General features: G+C 38.2%; 1 protein-coding gene across 1 annotated transcript; it reads right to left on the reverse strand.

The window, feature by feature from the left end:
- Positions 1 to 460: 460 nt before the first annotated feature.
- Positions 461 to 18348, reverse strand: RNF14 (ring finger protein 14). Its single transcript, XM_065409078.1, has 8 exons — positions 18146 to 18348; positions 17396 to 17558; positions 12998 to 13149; positions 8591 to 9118; positions 7825 to 8053; positions 6234 to 6406; positions 4622 to 4752; positions 461 to 2821 (listed from the first exon to the last, which is right to left on the reverse strand). Exons 2-8 carry the CDS (start codon positions 17547 to 17549, stop codon positions 2764 to 2766), a joined length of 1425 nt encoding a protein of 474 aa, XP_065265150.1. The 5' UTR covers positions 17550 to 17558; positions 18146 to 18348; the 3' UTR covers positions 461 to 2763.
- Between the last annotated feature and the right edge of the window lie 293 nt (positions 18349 to 18641).

An 18641-nucleotide genomic window follows, 5' to 3' on the forward strand; every position in this document is an offset into this window, starting at 1 on the left:
TGTTTACTCAATTCCAGAGCCACCTCCTTCAAGCTAGCTTCCATTGTTGCAAGAATTCTGTGTTCATCCTACATTTGTGTGAAATTGCACCAGAAAAACTGGAGGCCCATTTTTAAAGCAGGCCATACACAGTAAATAGATATGCTCCTGCTAGAAAAGTTTACAGAGCTGCTGCAGAAAAATTAAGTATTTTGCTTGAACCCTCTAACAGCTATGAGTAAGATACTGTTAAGTAGCTAGAACTATTCCAGCTTCCATAACTTGTCAATCTTTACAGGCATACCTAAGGCCAAAACTTGGCTTTTAGCTATCTGATTGTCAGACTGTACCATATACTACAGTATTGAGCATCACAAATTGTCCACAGAAGGAAATGGAAAGTTAATGTCAAGGATGTGAAATCAGCAGCAAAAGCACTGAGCCTAGATGCATGTTCTACAGTTAAAAAGAGCAAATAATCGACATTTTTAAATAACATTTATTCATCTCCATCTTACATTCATCGTGGTAATATAGATTTACATCCTTTTTACAAAACTGAGGGAACAAGGCTCGTTTGAACCATTAAAACATTATTTTAAAGGATGTAAACTTACCAGCCTCTTTACTGCATAACATCTCATGGCTATTTCTGCAAATAATGCTTTGCAAACTAACACAGTTAGATTGAGAGAGATTAGGAGGCAGACACTTTATCCAGTCTATATGCATAATCCTTCCCTGCAAATACTTGATATGCCACAGGATGAGTTTTTAAAAAAACATTTTGAATTGTAAACAAGCACATTCCAGAAACAGTGCTTAAATAGGAAACCTCCACCTGAATTAACTTTAGGGTTTGAATTCTTGATCATTGTATTTAAACAGTTAGAGCAAAAGAATACAGAGCTAGCAAACACTTTGCATGGTATGCACCAGGGCTAGGCACTACCATTAATATACATGATTACTACAAACAGCTAAGCTAATTTACCAGCTGAAGTGATCATCACAGTTGCTGCCCAGAAGCAGAATAATAATATATTCCATAGAGCGACTTTCTATGTGCTGATATAGATCCCATAATGGACACAACTGTGAAGACAATTGAGTTTACTTTAAAAAGGTGAAGTTAGTGCATGTGAAAGGTGCTGGAATGCAAATTAAACAATCCACACACAGGAGTAGTCAAGCTTCCCCTACCCGCCTCCACCAAGATTAAGGTGGACCAATTCCAGGCAAGGGGAATCTGTCTCCATGCATATTCTATCTTTGATCTCTCTCAGGCTACCATGCATGATAGTGAGTTGTGTAACAGGAATCTTTGACCCTTCCAGAAATGGCCTAAAACTATTTACTCAATTCAGCTAAACAGACATCTGAGTAAAGATTTATTTACTAACAACCAAAGCTGCATATGAAGAGTTGACCTTGACGCTCTGTATCATTACCTAGCTCCTGAGCCATTCAGGCCCTGCTGTCTTATTTTGAACAAGGTATATTTCTCATTAAAAAGTCAAAGCAGCTGTTTTCTAGCCCATCTTATAGATGAAAAGTATTTCTAAAAATGTAATCCAAGCACTGTTCTCATATTTGAGACTGTTTGTAAAACTACAGGGAGGGAGATTTGTTTTTCCAATAACTTATTTTGAAGTATGACGACAGCGTGAATGAGTGAGCTAGTTCAGATGGAAGGCCGCATATTAGTCCCGGCCATTTATCTAGAGGTCTTTGGCCAAAGGACTTAATTTCACAAAAAATTTTAATAACTAGAAATTGGGAAGGAAAAATATGCAGTTAGGGGATTCAAGTCACAATTGACTGTGTACCTGTAAAATTTCAGTTCGGTGTCTGAGGTCGCTTTTTTTTTTTAAATTTAAGCACCTCATTAATATCTGAGTCAAGAAACACTGCACAGAATTTCACAGATTGGGCACACAGACTGTTTTAATATCCATCATTATGAAAATAATCACCAGACCATATAAATTCCTTCCCTGTTAAGATATGATAGCAACATGGAAATTAATTACTGAAACTGAATCAAAAAAAGTGAGAGTTATGAAAACAGGAAATGTTTGTCAGTAATTGTCTACACAGGACCCAGGCATTAGATCTACTCTGTGGTGGTGGAAGGACAGGAGAAGGAATGGGGGGCAAAAATTCGGCAATTTATAAACCTCTACCACCCCAGTGAAGTGTGTCAGGGTTAGAGCAGTGAGCCACCACAGAAAAATCAGTTTGGATCCAGGTCAGGAAATGCTATGAAAGCAACTGGCTCAGTCTCTGAGAGAGGGGAGAAATTCTTATGCTATGTTTAATGAGTCTTCCTGCAATGGACACAAGAAGCTTCACCAAAGGGCTCCAGGGAGAGCACATCTAGCCCACCTCAGCGATAGGAAAGATTACTGCAAAGTATGCAGGATGGAATCCAGAGATCCTTGCAAGGCCAAACTTCCTGGAGAAATTCCCAAACAGAAATTTCTAGGACGTGTTTCAGAAAAAGGGGCACATTATGGTATTTAGAGTTTTCTCAACTATTTTTTAAGCCTTCGGATGACAGTTTGTTCCCTCTATTTAGCACTGGACATGTACATGAGGGACCTAAACCACTAGAAGAGGAGGGAAATTGTCTCTTCTGTTTGTGGCAATACCATCCAAATGGTTGTGTGAGCACCCTGCAGTGTGAAGTGTTACCACTCATCATATGAAAGCAAACAAACTTGACATAAGCAGAAAAGATTCATTTCTGGTTTCTTCAGCTTTAGGTGATACAGAACATAACTAGTCTTCATCTTCAGCATCCCAGAAGTCACCATCAACATTCATAGCTTGAAACAACCTATGAGACAGGCAAGAATCTGTATTAGGAATCACTGAACAGCAACTTGAATTTGAAACTATGATTTGAACTTTGTAGCTTCTTTATTTTTGTCATTTCATTGAAATGCATGCATTGCAACAGCCCAAAGTTGACTCAAACAACAGTGCCTAGCACAATGGTGTCCTGGTCCATGACTAGGGCTCCTAGGCACTATAGTAATAAAAATAAATTATACTGATAATTAAGCCTCTAAAGATCCCAGAGTATTATTATTAATCATTTTTATTATGGTAGTGCCTAAGACCAAACTGGAAGAGAGCCCCATTGTGCTAGGCACTGTCCAAACACAGTAGTAGAGAGTACCTTGTCCTGAAGAGTTTACAATCTAAGTAGACAAGGATCGGAGAATGGGGTGTAACACACAAGCAGAGTGAAAAATGTGATGCAGCAAACACATCAAATTAGTTCAATGATTAATCTATTTTTTGGGGTGTGGGTTTAAATTAGGAGGGAATAAGCTAAATGGAAAGAAAAGAGAAGGGAGACGGAACTTTGAAGGGAAGGTGGGTAAGAGGAGTGGGGCAGGGAAGGAGAGAAGGGTAGTTGTGGAGTGAAACTGAAGAAAGGAGAGGAGAAGAGAGTGTGGGGGAGGAAGAGGGAGGGTTGGAGCAAACAGCCAATCAGCATAGGCCAGAAAGTCCAGTCATGAACAATTCTCTGAACATAGATCCTTTCCCCATTTTACAAGCAGGCAAATTGAGGCACAGAAAGTAGCTGACTTTTGCTACTGACTTTCATTTATTCGAGGACAAGGAATAGAACTCAGAAGTCCTGACTCCTATTCCCTCCCATGGAAGCATCAATACAATGTCTAATATAAGAGACTCAACGTCCTAGTGCTAATCTTTAAAGCCCTCAATGGTTGGAAGCCTGGCTACGATAAGACATTGGTTTCCTTTGCTAAAACCTGCTATGATCAAAGGTTTTGTTGAGGCTGATGAAGCCCAGAGCTACAGCCAACGCCCTGTTGCTGGGAAGTTCCTACCACCAGAGGTTAGGAAGAGTCCATGTCTTGTTGCCTTTACAGCATAATGCATGACACTCCTCTTTGCACAGCATTTACTTCAAAAATGGCTGCACAATGACCAGCAACATTTCCTCTGGAGATAAATATTACTGAACACATCCACTTAAGAAAGCAGAATAAGCAATGGAGGGATGAAAAATGTGGTCTTAGTATTCATTTGATATGACACCTACATACTACAGTGAGGGGTACATTATACATGCACAGAAAGATCTAGGAATGGAATATAATTGTAAAGAATTCTTCGATCCTGCTTGATTAGCAAAACATTCCAAGACACACAATGCAAGTCAGTGAACCAAGCTTTCATGCTATTATACCTCTCATCCACTTCCCCTACCATCTACCCAAGTAGCAATGATCTCCTCTATTCTTCCTCACAATCCCAATGCTGATGGCGTTAGCCTCCAGTTCTGCAATTCCTTTAGAGCTGCCTTCCTACATATTTATACCAGACTCACCACTGTGATATCTGAGCACCTATACATGAAAATGAACTGTTCCAACAACAGGGGGAAAAAATCCCTCAAAGGCATACCATATTTCAATCATATCTGAAAACATTTTATTCTTTTGCCTACATCTCAAAATTTCTCTCATTTGTATTTTAACTTTGTAACTCGCTATATAATTAAGTGAAAAAATAATTGGGGGGGGGAGGGGCTTACAAGAAAAATGCTATACATATGGAGCTTGTATTGTGTTTGAGGGCATATATCGTGAATACGTACCGGTTAAAGCATGGGGAGGATGTATCATTGAAGTGCCTATATGGGTTCGCCCTAGACAGAGAACCCATACAAAGCCAGCAGAAGTACTGCCTGCAGCCAGTGCATGTCATCTTGTTACAACCATCTAGTTTCTGGTGGGGGAACAAACAGGGAATAGCAGTAAGAATCAACCATATCTCATGTCACTTCTAAGCCTTCAAACCTGCCTTTGTGCAACATCAGCAATCAGTATGCGACAAACGATAGAAATGTGTATTTTCAGAAATGGAACATCTGTACAGTATTTTACTACATGTCACACCATCTTTGACAGACTACAAAAATGTTAACTATAAAAGATTTTTTATAGGCTGTTTACCCACTGTCTGAATAAACGAACAATTTTATTCAAAAGAAATAACTTTTCATCACCAGTTATTTCATTCAACAATAAGGTCACCAGCTGGGCCTGAGCGCTGGATCTTCAGATCCCCAGCTCAGATCTCTGCCTACTTGAATTATAGGAGTAATTATCCTCCACTTGGACTAGCCACTAAAGGGGGGACCTAAGTTACCTAAGACAATTATGCCAGACAGTTACACGGCTATTTGTTAGACAGCAGTATAATACTACATCAGGATTTCTGGGTTCTATCTCTGACTCTGGAAAGGGACTGGCACGTACTGGTTAGATAGGATAATCAAAATACCTAGTTTTGGCATATTTAGCCTGAAAGGCAGTGTTGCATAGTGGCTAAAACTTGATTCTGCTATATTACAGACCTCTGTTTTCTTCCCAATTCTCCTTGAAGTGACTTTGGATAATCTGTTAATTTATTTGCACAATGGGAGATGAATACTTGACTGCCTTCTAGGGTTGGGATACAAGGCCATGGTCAATAATAGTATTTCCATTCATTTCAGATTTTAACAGCAATCAGTAGAGGTGAGGTTTGAAATTATGGTCTTTTGGCTCCCAGCTCAGTACACTTTTGCCTAGTTTACAGAATATTTGGTAGCAAGAGAATCTCCCTGGTGTCTGCGGAACACTGCCTGCCTTGTGGTACAGGGAGCCTGATTCAACCAAAACAGAAAATGGACCATAAAATCTAGTATCCTTGTGAGGTCTGTTGCATGTCCTCACTTCAATCTGGTTTCAGGAGATGTGTACCCACAGGAGGAGTTTCTTCTTACTGTAATGCCAACTGCTTCTGCTGGCTGCAGAAGTGAGGACAAGCTCTATTACAAGTGTAAGTCTACAAGATTGGTGAATGTCTTTCCCTGTTTGTGAACCAGTAGCTTGTGTCACAGAAGCTTTATTTGGCTGCATTACTAAACACACTGGAAACCTCACTTTTTCCTGAACTGTTTGCTGGCAATTACCCAGCACCTGGGGAACTACTGATGAATACCTTTAAAAACTGAAAATACCTACTTTTTATTAAATGTAACACTCAAAAGTAAGACTAGAGTAGCCAGCAGCAGGGATGAGGCACAAATGGAATCATTTGGACCCTACAAATGAAAGTCCTAATTCCCTGGCACTGGTCCCCATAGTGAATCGCATTAGCAACATAGGACAGTAACAATTAAGAACAAATGTGATTCTCCAAGTTTGGCCCAATACACTCACCTCTATAGGAGTGCCACAACAAGGGCAGGCCTTTGAGTTCTTTTCTAGCCACTCTCTACTTTCCATCTCCTCAAGGGCTTTCTTAATCACTCCTTTGCCATAGCGCTGCTCCAAAAATATTTTAGTGGCCTCATCTGCTTCTTGGTACTCATTACGCAAATCCATTAGCTTTTCTAAGGAGTGAAATAAAGACACAGAAAAACACATTAGCCTTACATACCACACTGCATATGGAAGTCACCCTCATTGTAAACATAATTCAGGAGATTCCAAAGATTGCAAGGGTCAAGAGGATTCCAATAACTCTGATAGGAGAATGAGGCAGCAACAGCCACCCAAAAGTTCTACCCAGCTGCTGATACTAGTATAATCTACCACCTCTCAGCTGTGGAAACTCCAGGACCAACAAAACAGAACACACCAGGGACAAGTACTTTATACTTTTTTAAAAAACATGTTATGTTTGAGATTCTCAAACAAGATGTTCCTTGTACTATTTCATAAATATCTGCTCAATATGCAGCTGCAGTTAAAAAAGCAACAAAATGGTAGGATGCATGAGGAACAGAATGAAAGTTCATATTGAAAATATTGCAATTCCATCATATGAACCACCTTCGCTGGGAATGCTGTGTTCTAGTCACCCTACCTCAAAAAACTTAAAGTGGAAATAAAAGGTTTGTGACCAAAACAATTACAGGCATGGGGGGGGAAAATCATATGACATGAGACTGAAAAGATTAGGATTGTTTAGTTCAGAGGGGAGACAAATAAGAGTGTACACGATAAAGGTATACAGAATGAACAGTAGAAAGAAGGTAGATTAGACACTTGTATTTACCCTCTCTTGTAATAAGGACTGTCAAAATTGAAATAGGTAGCATATTAAAAATTGATGCAAGGAAATATTTTTTGCTAACACCATACATTTAGTGGAACTCTATCACAAGACATCAAGGCCAAATGCTCAACAAGATTAAAAAAAAGGAATGGACATTTATATAGCTAATATCTTGAGTTACATTAGTATGGATTTTAAAATGTCTGGAATATAAACCCTCATGCTTCATGGCATATGGGTAAACTCCTCAAAGGCTGGAAGAAACTTCCTGTGGACATGTTATTCCATAAATGTCCACTTTAGGGTTTCTTGCACCTACCCTCAAGCGTCTGCTACCAGCCACTGTGGGAAACTGGAATGTACCCTGTGTATCATATTTCCCTCTAAGTTATCAATAATCATTTTGTTTTTAAAAACCTCAAGATATACAAATGGGTATAGTGAGCAACTACAATGCCATAACCATTGTCCTTCTTAACTGTGTCATTTGTTCATCTAACTTGTTGCAGCATGTCTAGACATTCAACTGTAAACTCTTCAGGGCAGAGGCCAGCTCTTCAACTACATTTAACCTCTCATCCTCATTACACAGAGAGTCCTACCACACAGACGGAGGTGTCAACTCACTTACCCCTTACTATAGCAGATACAGAAGTAGAAATGTTTCTGAGTATCTACTTAATGTCACTCTATTCTACAATGAAAGCTGCAATTCACTTTGTGTTCCATTTCCAAAACAGTGCAACTCACCTGCAGTGACTTTACATGGAGAGACTCCATGATAAGTCATTTTACAGAGGGTACAGAAGGCATAGTTGCAACTGGAACATATGCCCATGGTGCAACCTGGCTCTTGCATCACTGGAGTCTGACAGCATGGACGAGGACAATATACCACGTCTGCCATCAAGTCCAAGCTGGACTGCAGAAGTAGGCGGTCATAACGTGCAAACAACTCCTCTCCAACCAGTTCCTTAACCTAAACAAAGATCAAACAACATTATATTTGCTGGATTCAGATGTTCAATCTATTAGCTCTGGTAGAAAAAACTTTTTTAGGACACGAGTACCAACAACTAGTTTGAATTTGCTTTAGCACATTTTAAACATGACTCTCATTCTGATCAGGAGATTACTGCAATAATCAGAGAGAAAGTATACAAGCTATTGATGATACTCTAATTAAATCTGCAGCTTCTTTGCATGGTCATCTTAAATATTCTGAAGAACAGATTCACTAGCAATTCAAATCCTTGGCACTGACAGTTTAGAGTCCCATAGTGAAAACAATTAGCACAGTAAGTGGGATCATATTAATTCAAATCGGTGTCCAAGACATCTGAAACTAATAGTGGGCAAAATTTTTTAACTCAGGAGCATGTAAGTGGCCTCTGGGTAGCATGAAAAAACTCTGTGCTTTAATTACTATGGTTTGAGCAAAAATCAATTATATACAATTCAGCTTTATTAGTAAGCTAGAGGTGTGCATGCATTGATTATATACTTCTGCTATTACCTGGCCAGGAGTAGCAACAGAAGAACACTTTGGTTCTGGACAGCTGAGGCAGTGGACCTGACCATCCCTGATCTGAATTTCGAAGTAGTCCTTTAAACAGGATTTGCAGTATATATGCCTGCACTCCATGAAGTACATACATTCACTACCCAGCTTCTCAGAAAAGCAGATGCTGCACAAGAACATCTTACTGTTAAAGCATTTTTTCTGCTGAGCCTGATCAAAATCCAAGATTTCCCTTATCAGACTTGACAGAGACTCCACATCCTGTACAGCTCTTTCATCAAGGATTTCTTCTTGTGCTGTTGCAGCACCTGCTGCGCCACAACCATCCAGCTCAGAGTTCAGAGGAAACAGAGATGTCCTGCTTTGCCCATTTTCTTGATGGCACATTTTTAGTTCATATGGGGAGGTGATGTTCAGGTAAGCTAGTGTTTCTTCCTTAAGAAACTGCATCCAGGCAAACAAGACCACACAGCCTCGGTTCTCTTCCCACAAGTTGTCTAAGTGCTTGCAAAGTGCAGTAAGCTAGAAAAGAAAAGTTTGAGCTTAGAACCCAAAAAGAATAGCTCCATCTTCCAGCAACTCCTGACTCAGCTTAGAACAATTTCCCTCTAATATGGTAGCTTCAGATTTCAAATTTAGGCCATGAACTAATTTAGTTTAACAAGGCCTTTGTTGTTTGTACTCATTGGGAAATAATACGAGAGCATCACTTTACATCCTCACCTGATCACTTGCTAACCTCCAAAGCATAAATCCTCAGTCTACACCTTACGCTATACAGAAAAACTCAACTGCATTACAAAATATTAGAAAGTATTGCAAGTAATTGTTAAGAAATGTAGATTTAGAAATAAAAATCATATGATGTGATAAGTAACTTAGATAACACAGTTCTATATGCTTTACTGTACAGATTAAATAACATTTGCTTCAAGGTGACCTAGCTAAAATATTTTTAAAATATGTCTGGTGCCCGGCCTTTTTATGTTTAAAGAAAGCCTGAATAGTTTGTTTTCAAGTCTCTCTCCTGCTGGATTTTCCCTCAGAAATATCAAAATGTCAGGTCTTGTCTTCCCTATTTTTAATTGAGGACTCAACTATACATTGGGCAGGATTTCTGTTTGTTTTTTAGAGTCCTTAGTTGTCAGGGTGCTCAATCTTAAATATACCTTTCCTTCCAATTGCTCCCTGCATGTCTGAATTAAATACGTACACAGAACAGAAGTTTTAAACAGTCAGTTAAAATCACTCCCCTTCTTAAATCAGTTTTCACTTGCTTGATAATCTGATATCCAAATTTTCCATTGGTCCACAGAATCTTCCAGGAAAGATGGGGTAGGACAAGGCCTCAATTTCAAAAGTAAAACACATACAGGAAAAACTAATTTTTAATAATATCTTGCCTTCTTCATAAATCATAAGGCAGAAAAAATGGACACCTAATTTCCCACCAGCTTTGCAGTCACGTTTAAACTTATAAATTAAAAGCCACCTGTAGCATAATCAGAACTCATTTCCTTTCAAGTGAATAGGTAAGAACACTCTAATTACTGCCAGACCTACATACTGATCTAGATATTTTGGGTTACAGGAGGAAGTTATTTTTAGTGAACAACAAAAACAAAGTAACTATGATGCATATTTACAATCTCAACTTTGAAGTTCTGAGTTTAATGAAAGAAGTCAGCCTCGTTATTCTGACTGGACTAAATGTAGCACATTTGGAGGTCAATTCAAGATTCAGCCAACTACTCACCTCTGGTTTTAAGTATAATGCTTTAAGTGTTTTATCATCTGATGTACTTTAATGGTGTTATTTAAAACATTAAAATCTGTATATACAATAGATATTACATGCCTGCACTAATTCATACAGCATTTGCCTTTTGGGCTTTCATTATCAAACACTGAACACATTCTAATGTTGTGTACTGGAATAGACATCTGCTTTGTACCAGAGACTTCCCCCTCTTCTACTTCTGCCTGACTTGCAGTGAACTTTTAGTATTCCAGTTTTATATAATTACCTTAGTAATTTAAACATAGTTAGGATATGAGTATTCTGCTTATCTTGCAACTAGCTTTATTTGTTGTGAGTGTTAGTTCACTAGCAGCAGTGCACTTTGAAGACAGTCTGAATTCTTGGCCAATTAGCACGTTCCCATTCATAACCTTTAGTTTGTCTCTTCCAAATTATACTAACCAATCACTGCTCATGCATTAAAACAGCTCATGCTATAATTACTGCATATTAATTCAGACAACGATTATTGCTGTTTCAGTAAAAGTCAAGTTAACTCAAATGTGATCACCTCACCTGAGTGCACGTTTCCCAAAGACTAAAAACTGGACATGTTAATTGGATGATGTTTTCTCTGAAAAAGTCTAATCTATGGAAAGAAACTGATTCTCTATCTTCCTCCCTGATCTCTTATACAGCAGGCTATAGAAGGAAAATAAATGTTAACTTTAATAACTCAAAGTATAATTTACAAACAAGGGACACCCCTCCACATACCAAGGTTTGTGTTGCTCTTACTAAATTCTCCACTGCTCAGCAATGAACTCTAGGTGCTCAGTCTATTAGTTGTATGATCAGGCACAATGTTTTGATCACAATATTCAGTGGAATTATTTGTACACTGACTACCACAATGGAGCTGGCCTGTAGATGCTACTGTAATACAATAATAGCATACAAGAAATAAAGGCCTATGCAACTGAAATTTTAGTTCATTTATGGGAAAAAATCTAGATGACATGCTTCTTTCATATAAACTCACTGCTGCACAGCAAAGAATGTAACAGATATAGCTGCATGTTAGACAATTTTTATTCAAGGAATACCAGCTATTTTGCAAATACACAGTAACATTAGAAATAGCTAATGCAATAATAAAGAGTTCAATTGGAAGTATCCAGATGTGTTATACCCACTGCACCCAAACATAATGGATGCATTCTTCCACCTATGAAATGATATGGGTTGTTGTCCTGTATACTCACTACCTAACGCAGGTTTTTGGTTTGTGTAATTTTTTAAAAAAATGTATACATCTCATACACCGTTAGTTCTGATAATGTGTTTTTGAATAAGCAAATTTAAAATGCTTTAAAGTTACATTATTTTTATAATCCAATTACTCTCTTTCTTGCAAGTTTGAAATTGAAGTGTCCTCAGTGAATACTGCGCTCTATCCACACATGCATCCTGGATTGTTATTTTTGGATTGCTCACAAATGCTGGGTTAATAGCATCACATGTTTACTAACATCAGAGAAGGCAGGTTGAATTCTGGGGCTATCAATCCTAACAGCATCTCTTTAATCTAGTATTGCCTTTATCAGCCTTTGGATCTCAAGATCTTTAGCTGCTATTGACAGAGCTATGTCTCTCTCCAGAGATTTTAAAAATACACACACTTATGTGTTCTTTCACTAAAAATTTTTGTTCTTCAAGAAAATATTTTACAGTATCTTACACTTAAATAGTAAAAAAAAAAAAAAGTATTTCAAGAAGAATGATTATACATTAATACCTGCCCTTCTTAAATGGTGGAAGGCACCTGAGTCTCATGACACACAATACAAAAGATTTTCAGATATAGGCTGTATTTGCACAGCACAGTATATACATATTCACATGTACCTACTCTATAATGCACAGGATATAAGCAGAGATGAAACAGGACATCGAATCGCTATGATTGGGATTTTCAAAAGTGCCTAAAGGCCAGATTTCCAAATAGGTGCCAATAGACGCAGATAAGCACCCAGTAAGATTTACAAAAGCGCCTAAAGCAAGTTAGGTGCCTAATACCCATTGAAATCAATGGGAGTTAATCACCTAGGCACTTCTAAAAATACCACTACGCATCTCTCTGCATCTTTAGTACCTTTAAAATTCTGGCCATAAGTGACTTAGGAACAGTCACATTTTCAAAAATGACTTCAGCACTTAAGAGCCTATGTTTCATTGACAGTCAATGGGACTTAGGCTCCTAAGTCACTTAAATGCTTTTTAAAATTTTACCCTAAATTTTACCCAAATAGAATTTAGCAGCCTAAATTCTATTCATTTTCTATGAGACTTGTGCACCTAAGTAATTAAGATACTTTTGAAAATCCCATCCTTTATCCTTAAGAATCTTGCAGCATGAAGAGAAAAAGACTTGGCAAAGGGCGCCAATAAAAACTACTTCTTATACAATTCATTAGAAGTATGTATTACACTTCATGATGCTAATTGTTTCCTCCAACTGAACCTGGATGTTAAAAGCAAAGTTCTATCCAACTATTCCTTCACCTTCTGCATTTACAACTATTAGAGTATTAATTATAAAGAATTTTGTTTATGTTCCTGAAAGGTACAAGTAGTGTCAAAAAGATTTTAAACCAAACCTGGGTCTGGGAGAGCCACTTGCTGCTGAGTGTGAACACAGGCGAAGAGGCTGATGGGTAATCTGGTGGGAGTTCAAAATTCAATACAAGTGGAGGCAGAAAGCAAATTGTGTATTCAAATCCATTGTTCTGGAGACACTCTGTGGGACTTCCTGAACCAAAGACAATTGATTGATACAAGTTGAGAGAAAGATCAATAGAACTATGATTATAGGTGTTGCAGCCTAATGAAGTTTAACTGTAAGATAAAGTTTCCAAGAAACCTCTTTTCATTTGATAAGTCTGAGTAAACCAGTTAAACTAAACATTTAAGTAAACAATGTGCCTTTTTAGTGCTATAACAGTTCATAAACAGTTGTGTGCTGGAGGCTGAATCAGTGAATATTGACTTTGCTAGTACTATGATCTGTCAGATAAATCACAAACCAGATAGTCTGGAAAAGCAAATCCTCAAGAATAAGGGTAAATATACTTTGTTGTTCTAAGAAAGTGTAGATTCAAATGAAGTAAAAATCTTAAGCGAATCCACAGGTTCCATAGAGTCTCTATGGATAGAAATTTCATGCTCTAGTAAAAATATAACATTAGGGATCTATTATCGACCACCTGACCAGGACAGTAATAGTGATGATGAAATGCTAAGGGAAATTAGAGAGGCTATCAAAATTAAGAACCCAATAATAGTGGGGGATTTCAATTATCCCCATATTGACTGGGAACATTTCACTTCAGGACGAAATGCAGAGATAAAATTTCTCGATACTTTAAATGACTGCTTCATGGAGCAGCTAGTACGGGAACCCACAAGGGGAGAGGCGACTCTAGATTTAATCCTGAGTGGAGCGCAGGAGCTGGTCCAAGAGGTAACTATAGCGGGACCGCTTGGAAATAGTGACCATAATACAATAGCATTCAACATCCCTGTGGTGGGAAGAACACCTCAACTGCCCAACACTGTGGCCTTTAATTTCAAAAGGGGGAACTATACAAAAATGAGGGGGTTAGTTAGACAAAAGTTAAAAGGTTCAGTGACTAAAGTGAAATCCCTGCAAGTTGCGTGGGCCCTTTTTAAAGACACCATAATAGAGGCTCAACTTCAATGTATACCCCAAATTAAGAAAAACAGTAAAAGAACTAAAAAAGAGCCACCGTGGCTTAACAACCATGTAAAAGAAGCAGTGAGAGATAAAAAGACTTCCTTTAAAAAGTGGAAGTCAAATCCTAGTGAGGCAAATAGAAAGGAGCACAAACACTGCCAACTTAAGTGCAAGAGTGTAATAAGAAAAGCCAAAGAGGAGTTTGAAGAACGGCTAGCCAAAAACTCCAAAGGTAATAACAAAATGTTTTTTAAGTACATCAGAAGCAGGAAGCCTGCTAAACAACCAGTGGGGCCCCTTGACGATGAAAATACAAAAGGAGCGCTTAAAGATGATAAAGTCATTGCGGAGAAACTAAATGGATTCTTTGCTTCAGTCTTCACGGCTGAGGATGTTAGGGAGATTCCCAAACCTGAGCTGGCTTTTGTAGATGACAAATCTGAGGAACTGTCACAGATTGAAGTATCACTAGAGGAGGTTTTGGAATTAATTGATAAACTCAACATTAACAAGTCACCGGGACCAGATGGCATTCACCCAAGAGTTCTGAAAGAACTCAAATGTGAAGTTGCGGAACTATTAACTAAGGTTTGTAACCTGTCCTTTAAATCGGCTTCGGTACCCAATGACTGGAAGTTAGCTAATGTAACGCCAATATTTAAAAAGGGCTCTAGGGGTGATCCCGGCAATTACAGACCGGTAAGTCTAACGTCGGTACCGGGCAAATTAGTTGAAACAATAGTAAAGAACAAAATTGTCAGACACATAGAAAAACAAACTCTTGAGCAATAGTCAACATGGTTTCTGTAAAGGGAAATCGTGTCTTACTAATCTATTAGAGTTCTTTGAAGGGGTCAACAAACATGTGGACAAGGGGGATCCGGTGGACATAGTGTACTTAGATTTCCAGAAAGCCTTTGACAAGGTCCCTCACCAAAGGCTCTTACGTAAATTAAGCTGTCATGGGATAAAAGGGAAGGTCCTTTCATGGATTGAGAACTGGTTAAAGGACAGGGAACAAAGGGTAGGAATTAATGGTAAATTCTCAGAATGGAGAGGGGTAACTAGTGGTGTTCCCCAAGGGTCAGTCCTAGGACCTATCCTATTCAATTTATTCATAAATGATCTGGAGAAAGGGGTAAACAGTGAGGTGGCAAAGTTTGCAGATGATACTAAACTACTCAAGATAGTTCAGACCAAAGCAGATTGTGAAGAACTTCAAAAAGATCTCACAAAACTAAGTGATTGGGCAACAAAATGGCAAATGAAATTTAATGTGGATAAATGTAAAGTAATGCACATTGGAAAAAATAACCCCAACTATACATACAACATGATGGGGGCTAATTTAGCTACAACGAGTCAGGAAAAAGATCTTGGCGTCATCGTGGATAGTTCTCTAAAGATGTCCACGCAGTGTGCAGAGGCGGTCAAAAAAGCAAACAGGATGTTAGGAATCATTAAAAAGGGGATAGAGAATAAGACTGAGAATATATTATTGCCCTTATATAAATCCATGGTTCGCCCACATCTCGAATACTGTGTACAGATGTGGTCTCCTCACCTCAAAAAAGATATTCTAGCACTAGAAAAGGTTCAGAAAAGAGCAACTAAAATGATTAAGGGTTTAGAGAGGGTCCCATATGAGGAAAGATTAAAGAGGCTAGGACTCTTCAGTTTGGAAAAGAGAAGACTAAGGGGGGACATGATAGAGGTATATAAAATCATGAGTGATGTTGAGAAAGTGGATAAGGAAAAGTTATTTACTTATTCCCATAATACAAGAACTAGGGGTCACCAAAAGAAATTAATAGGCAGCAGGTTTAAAACAAATAAAAGGAAGTTCTTCTTCACGCAGCGCACAGTCAACTTGTGGAACTCCTTACCTGAGGAGGTTGTGAAGGCTAGGACTATAACAATGTTTAAAAGGGGACTGGATAAATTCATGGTGGCTAAGTCCATAAATGGCTATTAGCCAGGATGGGTAAGAATGGTGTCCCTAGCCTCTGTTCGTCAGAGGATGGAGATGGATGGCAGGAGAGAGATCACTTGATCATTGCCTGTTAGGTTCACTCCCTCTGGGGCACCTGGCATTGGCCACTGTCGGTAGACAGATACTGGGCTAGATGGACCTTTGGTCTGACCCAGTACGGCCTTTCTTATGTTCTTATGTTCTTAAGAACAAGAAAAGGAACAAGCCTCTCTAATTCTGATAATTTATCATTGACAGTTTTCCTTAGAGAAAAAGCAAATTCATATTTCAGAGGTCTTTCCAGAGAAGGGAGTGTCTAGTGGACAGAGCACAGCATTGTGGATCTGTCACTGTTTCAATGTGCCATCTTGGGCAAACAACAGTTAATAGGTAAACTGAACCAGAGGCACCTCTGATGGAGTTAATAACCACTTCACAGATTGGGAAGCTTAAAAGGACACAATTAACTTGAAAAATAGTCAAATTAAAAACGGAGTTAAAGGTAATTTCAAGTTCCTCTGCCAAATGTTTAAAAGTGTGGGTTTGTTATTTGTTACCTGTGTTGCTGAGTTTGACCCATACAAATAAGGGAAACTGAATGATTGCATATGGGAACCAAGGAAGCCAGCTACACATGCACAATGGTGTCAAATAAACAAATTAAATCACCTGAACAAATACAAAATAATATTTTCTTGAAACTGACAGTTATAGTAATGCTCGGTGTTACCTGTAACAGTATGTAATTTTTTTTCCCCAAAGAGAAGTATCATTTTTAAATTGACAGTGTTCTTTAACTAATATTTCAAAACACAGTCTCAGATGAAAGGCACTACAGAAATGCAAAAGCACACCAGATGGACATGAAAACAACACTTAAAGACGTAGACTAGTTTGCTCCAAGGGTCCCCGATGGTCTAATGAATGCTCAATTCACACAAAAATATTCCAACTTTAATTTAAAATATTTTAGAAAAAAAAAGTATTTTGAAACACTACAGATTAATTCTCCTTAGCAAGTAATTTGAACAAACCATTAAAAATTCCATTCTAGGAAGCTACTATATTTGAAATTTAAAAGTCCACCCTCTTTAGTTTTGATCTTTAAGAATGATATGCAAATACTTAAAGCAAGAATAACATTGTGAAGTTATAGGTATGAGTGATACCCATCCCAGGTGTAATTTGTGATAAATTGTTCATGACCTCAAAGTTCTAAGAAGAGAAAATGAAGAATGTTTGGGTAACCACCTTTGGAACATGTGTAGGAAAATATAGACTATTTTAATAAAACCTAATTTCAAGATAATGCAAAACATCTGGACTCACCACTCACAAATATTTTGAAGTTTTGGGGCAACTCCAGACAAATTCTTGTTTCTCCTCCTTGGGCAGAGTCTGCCCTCTTAAATTCATCTTCATCATAAATACTAGCTAGAGCCAGCAGCTCATCCTCCTGAGCTTCCTTATCTTCTGAAGACATTTAACTTTTCTGCAGAATTAAGAAAACCAACCAAAAAATCAGTTAGGACTAAACAGAAAAGTCAAACGGTCTGTTAATGTATATATTTAATGTTATTGGAATCAAATTTAGAAGAAACAATAAAACATGAAAACACTACCAAACAATAATTACTCTTTCTTCAGGTTAAAGATCCTGCACATGTTCTATCATTTGTTGGCAATTTTAAAGTTATAAAAAAAATGGCTCTCTTCAAAACTTTGATAATGAGAGACCAACCCTTAGAAAGTCAGAGGCTGAAGAACACTGTAGAATGAAATATGCAATGGAGTGTTAATAGTATCAAGATGGCACTTTGTTAATGCTTGAGATGGAAACCAAAGACCAAAGAAGGGATAAAGACAGGAGTGGGAAAGGAAATAGTAACAGTGTAGCTCTCTTTCAGTACACTGACTATCACCTACCAGGTACATCTAAAAATATATTTTTGATTACAATTATTTCAAATGACAAGCAAGAACACATGGACCTCAAACAGACATGTTGGTGCATTTCTATACCGTTTCAGTAAACAATTTAAAGGAGCTCTTTTTAAAAAATCTTTGCAATTTCATTACCTTTTCAGTTACACTTGCAAAACAGTAGCAACTAGAGTTGCAGGTACTGTTAGTGACCCTGCACAGCCACGTTAGTAAGGCCAGGGCACAGACACTGCTCATTCTTCAGAAGGAACTGGGAGTCACAAGCTTTTTCTGTGGGAAATCAAGAAGACTGTAGGTTCTGTTGCCAGGGCAGGCATGGTGATGAAGCTCAGTATTTGTCTGCTGCCTAAAACAAAAAATTAGAGGGATTAAAATCCTCTCAGCATTTCCATTATGAGCTGCTATCATCAACTGTTTCACTCAAGTGAGCCTTGGCATGCACACTCAATGACCTAGAGGTTTTTTGTTTGTTTGTTTTTAAAGTTTCCATAGTACACATCTCAATGATGTATGTTAGCCCTGATCCTGCAATTGGATCTATTAGTGCAGACCCCTGGGCTGAGCACAGTCCTACTGAAGTCAATGGGGTTCCACGCTAGTGGATCTAATTGCAGGATTGGGAGCTTACCTT

Source organism: Emys orbicularis, chromosome 8 (genome assembly GCF_028017835.1).
Source record: "Emys orbicularis isolate rEmyOrb1 chromosome 8, rEmyOrb1.hap1, whole genome shotgun sequence".
NCBI classification, from domain to species: domain Eukaryota; kingdom Metazoa; phylum Chordata; order Testudines; family Emydidae; genus Emys; species Emys orbicularis.

Coding starts and splice junctions, on each gene's coding strand:
- RNF14 (XM_065409078.1), bottom strand. CDS start 17,549: ATGTCTTCAGAAGATAAGGAAGCTCAGGAGGATGAGCTGCTGGCTCTA. Junction 9,119..12,997: donor AGTGGCTCTCCCAGACCCAG/GTTTGGTTTAAA, acceptor TTTCTTTTCTAG/CTTACTGCACTTTGCAAGCA. Junction 4,753..6,233: donor GTTGTGGCACTCCTATAGAG/GTGAGTGTATTG, acceptor TTCCCCCACCAG/AAACTAGATGGTTGTAACAA.